General features: G+C 42.7%; 1 protein-coding gene across 1 annotated transcript in view; it reads right to left on the bottom strand.

Annotated features, from left to right (window-relative positions):
• Nucleotides 1-664: 664 nt before the first annotated feature.
• The window catches only part of LOC112820700 (uncharacterized), a 35,436-nt gene continuing 25,572 nt past the window's right edge, over nucleotides 665-10,528 (bottom strand). Inside the window, exons 6-8 of the mRNA XM_073896906.1 lie at nucleotides 9,343-9,432; nucleotides 7,376-7,601; nucleotides 665-744 (exon numbers count right to left, since the gene is read on the bottom strand). Of these exons, the coding sequence (XP_073753007.1) occupies nucleotides 694-744; nucleotides 7,376-7,601; nucleotides 9,343-9,432 (367 nt within the window). The 3' untranslated portion in view covers nucleotides 665-693. The remainder of the gene's footprint in view (nucleotides 745-7,375; nucleotides 7,602-9,342; nucleotides 9,433-10,528) is intronic.

The following is a 10,528-nucleotide window of genomic DNA, read 5'->3' as shown; positions in this document are numbered from 1 at the left end:
CCTTCCCATCCTGCGGTTGCATGAGAGAGGAGTGAGATTCGGCATTATTTAAGGCATGCTGTGTTGGGTATCTTTGTTACAGGAGATTTACCCAGCTTATACTCCAACTAAAACACTGGGATTCTGTCTTGTTCTGATAACCTGAGCCTCTACTTGCCTATAAGCCCTCCCTACAGCCTATGCCTGGGTCCTGGCTCCTGCTGATCTACCTCTGCAGTGTAGACAACCATCTTCCTGGATTTCCGAATATCACCAACTTCAGGATTTTTGACTGCCATACTTGGCTTGCCTTTTGGAATACCTCCACTGCTCTGTGTGCAAACTCCTTGCTGGTACTACCGAAGGTCGCCCCACACCATACCTTCCAGATGCCAAGCTCTACCTTCACTTCCCCTTCCGCTGGTTGGGTCTCCCTGGAGCCTGGAGTCCACTCCAGGAGGAAAATTTTCTTCTAGGTCCTATTAGCAATTAGCTAGACCACACCTGGCTATGTGGGGGAATGGTGCCTGGCTCCTGGCAGGAAGCACAGGTAGCTGCCAAGTCCTCCCTGACACCTTCCCTAGCTAACCCCAAAGCTGCCAGGAGTTTCTGCATGCGGTGTAAACCAGCAAATGACTATGCTGGGCTGTCATAATAGAGATACATTTCATTGTTTGATGACTTACCCTTATGTTTGTTTTCCTTCACACAACCTTACGGTTGATACTGTATATCAGCAGATATGATGTTGGCCTGAGGATGTATCTGTTTCAGGAACACACATTTTAAATTTGGAATGTGCACAGGTCTAACTTCAGGTAAAGAATCACCTGGGCACACGGTGAGAAATGCATTTGATTAACTCTGAGCTGCAGAAGGAAACTCATCCAGTGTCCTGGATTAGGCAGCTACTGTTTATTTATGCAAAGAGTAAGAGAAAGTCATTAAAGCCCCCATTCCTGGTAATTGTCTCAGAAATTGCATTCCCTGGCCTAGCAATTAGTTTTATACAAAGCAAGAAGATATTTGGGTTAATAACCTTGAGTTTTTATGACTCAATCAATATTCTGGTTGCTGCAGGCTGCTTTGCTACTGTAAATTTTGAGTACAGTGCTTGTGGGGTGTATAAATATTTAGCTAGCCATTGAAGCATCAATTAATGAAATCATTTCTTCTGTTCTTTAATTTAGAAGATACCATTGGCAGTGTAGTGGTATGAGGTGTTTATTTTAGCTGCTGTCATAGATGCGGAAGCTAAATTGCTGTTGTGCTTTATGGTTTATTACTGTGTCAGTTTGCATATCCATATTGCAAAGCATCTCTTTTAGATTCATCTCCTTCCACTAGATCTCAAAAAACTTAGTCACTTGCTTCGGATGGTTTTGATCTGATTCTAACTTTGCCACCGTGCTTCTCTGTTTTAACATTTGTAGAGTTGTGTGTGTGTGCGTGTGCACACATGTTTTAATATCACAGATGTAGTAGGAGTCAAAACCAGGACTGATTACTAAGTCCTTTCTTTTAGAAGGTGATGCCTTTAAAAACAAAAAAAACCTAGATAATCAGAGTCTAAAGCTATTGCTATTCGATACCAAAACAGTCAAGTAAAGTGAAGCCTACGTTCAAATGGATATTTTCTCTAAATCAAGCTTTCCCAAAATGTGTTCCTCAGAATATGTATTCCTGGGATGCTAAAAGGATTTTCTATTTTGTTTCTATTTGGAAAGTCAAGTGGAAGGAAAAAAAAGGTGGTTCAATCCAGTTATTAGTATCTTCACTAGCCAAGGGACAACTTGAGGGTGAAGGACTGAACATATTCTGCCCAGTATTTTTCAGGCTGAATTATTAAGAGAGTTTCAATTCTTTAATGGCGTTTTAGAAAAGAAGTATCAGTGAGTGATTGTACATTTTTCTAATATGTGTTTGCTTGGTACTGGCACTTGCTTATGAAACTGAAACAATAGAATAATCAGAGAGTTCCAAAGGTCTTAATTTAAAAAGGGGCCCTGATTTTTTAGATAATCAGGAATATTGAATATGAACTGAATGTAAAATTATATTAAGAAAATATTTTAATCTTGTTAGGTGTGATAATCACACTTTCTGTAAGAAAATCTCCCCCTTGTTTGGAGATGCACACTAAAGTATTTAAGGGTAGAATACCATGCTGTCTGGAATTTCCTTTAAAATACTTTAGCAAAAAAGGAGAGAGGGAGAAAAGTGGTCATAGACAGAACACGTAGGAGAAAATAGTAATGGTTGCCAAAGCTGGGTAATGAGTATATAAATGATCTTATAGTTTCCACTTTTATTTACATTCAACAATTTTTATAATGACAAAAAAAAGTTTTGTGGTCAAATAAGTTTGAGAAATCCAAGCTTTAATAAAATAAAAATTAAGCATGCTTCTTTACCATAGGCCTTCTCAGGACCTTTATACGTTAGTGTGTGTATAAGTCTTCTGTTTATTTGTATTTTTTCCTTTTTCTGCTGAGCATCTTAAAAGACTGATGTTCTGCCAAACACGCTAGCATACTTTAGGAAGTACTGGCCTAATCTTTACCTAACAACCAGTTTGGAATGAATTGCCCTCCCTGACCATTACTGGAGTTCATGATGAGAGTGAATGCTTTTCTCCCTCCCTGTCTCTCCATCCACGTCAGTCCCAGGCAGCCAGATCCTGGAGTTGAGCCTTAGGGCCATAAGATGGGCTGAGGTTTGGACCTTGGCTCAGCCACTTACTAGCTCTCTAATCTTGGGCAAGTCATTTAATGTCTTTGCCCCTCAGTTCCTCCATCTGTAAAATGGGGATAATCATAGTAGCTACCTCCCAGTGTTGTCATATAGAATAAATGAGATAATGCCTGTAAAGCATTTTATACAACTGCCTGGCATGTGGTAAGTCTTCAATAAATCTGAGATATTATTGCTATCATCCATTCTGTAAAGCCTAGCTTAGATCATCTCCTCTTTGCGAAGCCTTCTGGGTTTCCTTCACATAGAATCAATTCCCTTTTCCTCTGTATTCCATTTCATACCCTTAATGTGTAATTCATTATAAATGCTCCAAGGAGAGGGACTGTGCCTTATTCATCTCTGTATTACGGTAGCCTTCCAACAGCCCATCAGACCCAAAGGATGAGAAATGGGCTCATCCCAGCAGATTCAGTTTCCCTTAGGTCTTTGGAAGACCCATACAGAAATACCATTTACATATTATTGCTCAGCGGTAAGAGAAGCTGAGAAAAGTAGTCTTCATTCCAGACCTCTCTAATGCTATCTATGTACCATTTAGATATCGATCTTCTATGTCTGTCTGCCTATCTGTGTGTCTGTGTATCTATCTATCTCTCTATTTATCTCTCTCTCTCTCTCTCTCTCTCTCTCTATCATCTATCTATCTATCTGTCTGAGATGAAGCCAAAGGGGCAAGGCTAGTCTTGCAAAAAGCCCATTGCCTGCTCTCTGATGAGTAGAAAAGACTCCCACTGCCTTTAATATAGTGATTACAAGGTAAAACAAAACAAAAACAAAAAAACACCACAGCTTCCTGATGTTATTAATATCATTGGGCCTTTGTCACACTAGAAAACATCTTTTTGTATTGACACACTTGAATACTACTTAGAAAAAAGCCTTCAAGGAAAAAATAACATAAGTGCCTCTGTGGCAGTAACGTCCCCACTGAGGCTCAGCGAGCGCGCACTGAGCATTCCGACGGGAAAACATGCAGGTGTTTACTTTGGCAACAGCCAGATTGCACAGTTAGTGCTTCCCAGGTCCAAGCTATAAAGTCATATGTCTTCCAAAAGAACATGCAAGCCGCAACATGAAAACCTAGACTTAATCAACGTATACCTGTTTCTTTAGCATGAGCAAAGCTTTCTGCCAATTCATAAGCATCTTTTCATTTGATTTTCCTGATGTGATACGTGAGTGAGAAATCGAGTTAATCCAGTAGTGAGGACATGCAAGTAACAGAGACCTGATCTGAATAAGGTTTGGGCAGACAAAGCTTTACTGAGTATCTTTTCTTTTTCAGTTGAGGTAGAAAAAGGAGTTGATACAATCAAGGACACACAACTCTTCAGTTCCCATGGGAATAGCTAACTAATTCATGGAGAACAACAAAAATCCACCGATGATCTAAAACCATCATATTAACTGTCAGATTTCACTTTCTCTTTTGATGAGATTTCACCCAGTTGGCAAACAAGTATAAGCAATGATTACTTGTCCATTTTCCCTTTGCCCCCTCTCCCTTACCACTTAGGATATTTCTTCTTATTGAAATTAATAAAAAATATTAATGGAGTATTCACTGTTCAATGTAGGAAAGACAAACTATACGAGAGCACTGTCTGTCCTCACTGAGTTTAGTTTACAATCCAGTTGGTTTTATTTGTAGTTTTTGTTCAGTTTAACCAGATAAGGGTATATTATATAACTACTGTACTCCTTGGTTTTTATTTATCTATCATAGAAAGGGTTCCATATTAGTATATATAAAAATATGGACTATGCAGGAATATGGAATATTCCTACAATGGGAATATGCAATAGTCACAGACAGGAATATGGAATTCAAAAGAATTGAACTACCTCATTCTTTTTTAAACAGCTACATACTGTTCCATTGTATGAAAGTACTACAATTTACTTCACCAGTCCTTAAACGATGCACATTAAATCTTTTGCTATTACAAATAATGCTGCAATGAATAACTGTAGGTTTTCTATTTCCCGTCTGGGCAAATATATCTGTAGGATAAATACCTAAAAGTTGAACTGCTAGGTTGACTTGCAGAGAGCATGTGCTCTTGTGATTTTGTACCCATTATAATCAAATAGCTATTGTCAAACTGTCTTCCATGAAAGAAGACAATTTAAATACTCCATAAACACTTATATATTTATTCTCATATATTTGGTACTTTACTGTTGAGTGCCTTCATCAAGAGAGGAAATTACCAAATTTTGTGAATTTTGCCAATTGGAAAGATTAAAAAATGTCACCTAATTTTTAATTTGCATTTACTTTATTATGAATGAGGGTGAGTACTTTTCATATGTGAAGCAGATACTTAGGTCTATTTCTGGATCCTCTGTTCTGTTTCATTGATCTGTCTATTACTGTCTTTTTCAGAATTAGGGAGGTTGAAAAAGAAGGTAGAAGAACAACGGATCTCTACCACAGACTAGCTAGCTTGAATGAATCCCTTTCTCTCTTTGATCTTAGCTTCTCCAGCAGGAGTGTTGGATCTGATGAGTTCATTTACTCAAAGTACGTTTTGTTGAGTGTCGGGCTCTGCTCTGGTGATGCAAAGGAGAGCCAAAGCAGATGCTGTCTCTGCTCTCATGGAGTTTACAGTTGGTGTGGGGAGGGGGAAGACACTAGTCAAACCCTGACCCAGATCCCTGAGAGTCCCTAGCAAGGGAAACATGAGAAGTGGGGGAGGAGGGAGTATGGAGAGGGCCATAGAGATTTCCTTTGGAAGGAAGTGAAGGAAGTGAAACAGGTCTGCTGGGAAAAGAGTTAGCCAGGTGAAGGGGGGGAGGCATGGAAAGGGAGAGTTTTCCAGATAAACTTTCTGGCACGTGAGGACTTGGCATGAATAGAAAACTCTCTACTGTGGCTGGAGATAGAAAAATGACAGGAAAGTGGTAGGAGATGAGAGATGCTACAGAAGTAGATAGGAATAAATCCATGTAGAGTCTTGGATAAATATTTTGGTCTTTATCCTAAACATTTGTCTTATCTGGGACCTCGAGGAAGTCAATTCTGAATTAAAGACTAAGGTAGCGCGTTAATTCAGCACATAGAATTTCTCCAGAAAGCTTATAAGGAAAACCATATTTCAGAGCCGTTCTTATCAGGGAGAAAGGAAGGAGTGATTTATCTGCCTAGTATTCTCCCATCTTCCACTGCCCATTGTTCATGTTTCACTCTACAGAAAGCTAATTCCCCTGTGCTTCCAGAGTGTATCACCCAGGCCTTCAGTGGTCATGCCCAAGGTGTGGCATTTCATCCAAACCTGGAGGTTGAGGCATATGTGGAACACCAACCCAGAGAAATAAAATGATGCAGTCAAGGGAATCTGAGAAGCACACAGAGTTTGTGTCCTATATACCATTATAAGAATCCATGCAAGAGAGTGCCATAGTCTGGCAACATTGAGGAGAACAGCTTTGCGAGCATTGAGAATGGATGTACGGAAAACAGCTGGGAAGCTATTGCAGTGGTCCAGAAGAGAACAGAGGGTGTCCAGGGTTGGGGTGGTGGATGTGGAAGTGGAAAGAAGCAAAGGGATATGAGAGATTTTAGGAGGCACAAACACCAGGCCTAAGGGAATGGTTAGATTTGAAAAATAGGGAAAGTTACCAAGGATGTCAGGTTTATGACTTGAGCAACTGGTAGATGGTGGCATCATTTGCTGAGATAAGAATCTGAGGTAGAGAATCAAGTTTGGGAGGAAAGATCGTGACTTGGGGTTTGGACTTGTGGCTATGAGAAGTTCAACGGGAGATTTTGAGTAGGCAACAGAATGTACGAGTGTGTAGAGTGAGAAGTGAAGCTTAAAACACTGAAACATTTAATGGCTCTCTGGAGAAGGATGGTAATGGAAAGAAGATAAAGAGCAGGGTAGGAGGAAAACGAGAAGAACCCAGGGAAGAGGGTTTCCGGAGGGAAGGGTCCCAGAGAGGCCAGGGAGGGTGAGGACTGAGTCCTTTGCTTTAGCAACATGGTGGCCATTAGCCATTTTAGCCAAAGTGCTGGGGCTGAGGAGTGAGGGAAAATGATGAAAAGGAAGAGCAGTATAAACAACCTATTCAAGAAGTTTCACTGGGAAGGGGAGAAGGAAAAAATAACAGCAGGAAGGGGCTGTGGGTTGAAGTTGTTTTTGTTTTATCTTAAGAGGGACTTGAGTATGTTTAAGCATAAATAGGAAGGATTAGGTGTCAGGGAAGGGTGGAGTATACAGGGGAGAGGAGACGTATTAGAGCGTCCGGCTCTCGAGAGAACAGGAGGGGCTGGGATCCAGAACACAGGGACTGACCTCAGGGTAGGAAGCATCAGCCAGGATGGGAGGAAAAGAAGGGGGGTGCGGCCAGGGAAGGAGTGACTGTAGCAGGAGGTTGAGGGTCTGGTTCGATGGCTTCAATTTTTGGAAAGGAGGAGGCAGGTTACATGCAGGAATGTGTGGTGGGGGGTGGAAAGGCAGGAAGGAGAGTGGAGAGGGTTTGAAGTAGAAGAAACTCCCAACTTAGTGATCTTGAGAGTGCTTCCCTCACGGACAGCGTGGAGAAATGATGACTGGGTGGAGGGAAGAGGGGAGATGCAAAGAGAAGAAGGAAGGGGGTCCCAGCCAACCCCCTACCTTGCCTCCCTACTTACCCTTAGGCCAGTCTTAGCCCTGGTCTTCCAGCTCATAGACAAGGAAGCCAACAAGGTGGGTCTGATACAGCAACTCAGAGTTCTTGGCTTCCGGATAACTAAGAGGGTGTCATTTGTATGATTCACACATAATAGCTTAACACAACAATCAATCAATTTTTGAAAATTCTCTTTTGAAAATTCTCCTTTTATTGTGGCATCATGGTGATACTTCCAAATGTTGACCCTGGAAAATAAAATATTGTGAGCATCCACTAAGATTTTAATACAGAAGTCTGTTAAAAGTCTTTTGTTCCTTGGGCTTTTCTTTTCGGCTAGAACAGGACCTAACTGTTTAACTTGTGGTTAAGGATTATTTGTGCGGGGCACCTTCGTAGGTGAAATGTAGTGGATTTGGCGTTTTGCCCGTGGAACACTGGGCAGGAGCTCCAGTTACAAATTGCAGCTGTATAAAATAACAGGAAACGTGGGGCTTTGAAAGATTCCACTGGAAAGATTAATTATTTGGGAAAGAGTTATGCCGCAGCTTCATGTGTTTTTGGAGAAAAGGTGGCCCACGCCATTTTTAATAGTGCAAAAGAAAATTCTGCTACTAGGACTAAAGAGGGGAAGGGAGGAGCTCTTGTTTCCTGGAAGGGCTCACATTTAGTTTAAAAACCATCTTTATTCTCTTTGTTAGGAGACAAGGAGCTAGAAATGAAAGCCACATGGAATCCCAGAAAGATCTGAGGCTTATAAAGGAAAAGATCGGATTTCCTAATTCTCTGAGATGACCTCCTTGTTTGTTTGTTTGTTTGTTTGTTTTAACTTTTCTCCCTACCATCCGCCATCCTGTCCCTTAACACCTAACGATTTCCTATGTATCAATCCACCGTGGACATTCATGCTCCTGTAGGCATAAGAATGTTATTCAAACAAACCCACCACTTCTGTGTGGACATTGACTTTAGATTTAGTGACTCTGTGATGTCCAGAAGAATAAACCAGCATTTACAATACAGCTGGGACGACCCCAGTGATCAGACAACACTCAATAGACTTGAGCACAGTTTTCTGAGGACGACGTGTTTCTACAAGTTTGAAGTAAAATCATGCAGCCTGCCCGGCGTGCTCTGATGGTGAACTGCCAAGAAATTGTAGGGAGTTGGTCTTTTGGTGGAGGGGAAAGGCATTTTCTTGAGTTCCAGAGACATCTGTCTATAAATGTATACAGAAAAGGGATATATGTTTCTAGGTAGGCTCATCACTTTGTTTCATCTTGAACATCACTCCTCTGAAATCAGCCCTGGAGAGATGTATTGGGCAGGAAGGTTTACCTGAGCCGTGGAAGGAACAAAGGTTCTCCCTCCATGCTACGAGTCTCACAGTTGAGCCTGACCACCGAGTACGAGAAATGCTTGTTATTGGACTTGCTCGGGGAGTGGGATGTTCAGGCTAACCCAGTGATAGAGAGCGACCATTTGAAGACTTTTTGTGCAGTAATGTACACGTCACACCCAATTGTGGTGCCGCGAAACCCAGACTTTCTCAGAGGAGCAGGACGTCAAGACTTTAGAATCTTTCAGCGCCTAGGGGCATCACCAGGAGCAACAGTTAATCTCGTGGAGGGTAGATGGGTAGTAAACTGGATATTTCCAGTGAACAGAAGGTCAGGAAAAAAAGCTTTTACTGTAGTTTTGTTAAATTTCTAATTGAATTTTTAAGTCAGAGAAGTGCGGTGGTGGAGAGATTATGATGGCAGCGTGTCCTGAAATCTAATAGCATAGTCTCTTGGCTGTCCCGGAGGTGAAGGGGGAGGAAGAGGCTGAACCCCGTCTGCTCTGTGCCTGGGCACCCCCCTCTTCCCCACTATCACCCTCGGCACCCCTCCACTCTTGTACCGAGGCTCTCTCATCCTCTTCAATAATACGCTTCTTGTGGCCTTTGTGCTGAGGGTGACAGAGTCCTTGCCCTCAGAGGACACTTACTTGAGCCAGAGAGACAGAAGCACTTGTCGCTCCAGGTTGTCCGTCCAGGGAGGTGGAGGTTTTCCTGGCCGGGGACTGGAAGGCAAGAATCTAGAGAGGCAGAGACCAGAAGCAGCACTGTCAAATACCCAGGATGGCACACTGCTGAACCAAGCTAGGCCCGTGGGCTCCAATCTGGAAACGACTTTGTTTTGACCGCACCTGCTGTGTTGGTCCCCCACCTCTAGACGATCTCAGAAGGCACGACCCGCTGGTTTTCCAGCCTTGCTCAGATCTTGCTCTAGAGTCTCCTACTAGCCCAGCCTCCATCAAGCCCTTACTTTCACACTTACTTTAAAGCTTCTCTCCATCCCCCAGGCCTGGAAATCCTAAATGTCTCATGTCTTTCTACCTATTCTTTTGTTCCTCCGGCCTCTGGCTCCTCCAGGACGGGGTATGGGCAGCAAAGACAGGTAAAGGCCAGAAACTGCCCATCTGACTAGGGCTATTATAAATAGACATTGTGAAGCGCCATGGGTGACCCCTCAGCTTTGTTAGGTTCTTTTGAGACCCTGAGCTGGGGGGCAGTGGGCATGCGCTCTGTTCCTTAGCAAGGGCTACAAGGGTTCCTTAGCAAGGGCTGCAGCCCTGCAGCCCACTCCTTAAACTCGCCTCCGGTCCAGCTTCTGTTTCCATAGCATCCATGGGCACATATACCATCCCCCACCCCCACCCCTGTGCTCACCTGCCCTGGCAAACAGAGCTTAAAAGCCTTTTTAAAGAAACTTAAAAATAATTCAAGCCAGTTCTTTTTCCATATGTTCATTCTGGTCCCATTCTGCTGGAGAGATCCTCGGAGACACCTGGTGGGACAGAGGCTGATTCCTTTGCAGTGTTCATCTTGCTCAGCTGTGAGGAGCGGGACAGCCAGCACCTCTCCTTGGAAATTTTCCAGCCTTCTTAACTGTAGGAACCCCATACCAAGCACACCAGGTCCCTTCACATAGCTTGAGGAGAAGGGAAATGCCTAGAATGCCTGGGCAACTCTCTCCCTAGTGTCTTCACTACTAACTCTTAGAACAAATCACTTAAAGACAAGTGACTGATAGACTCAGAAAGGCAGATCTCTGATTTTTGGTGTTTTGTTTTTCTATTTAACAAGTCCTGCCTAAGGGGCACCTGGGTGGCTCAGTTGATTAAGCATCTG

This window comes from Callorhinus ursinus, unplaced genomic scaffold (assembly GCF_003265705.2).
Source record: "Callorhinus ursinus isolate GAN/ISIS: 27379988/994484 unplaced genomic scaffold, GSC_fseal_2.0 scaffold10, whole genome shotgun sequence".
NCBI lineage: Eukaryota > Metazoa > Chordata > Mammalia > Carnivora > Otariidae > Callorhinus > Callorhinus ursinus.
Note: the sequence above shows the minus strand (reverse complement) of the source record. Positions and strands in the feature narration are given on the sequence as shown.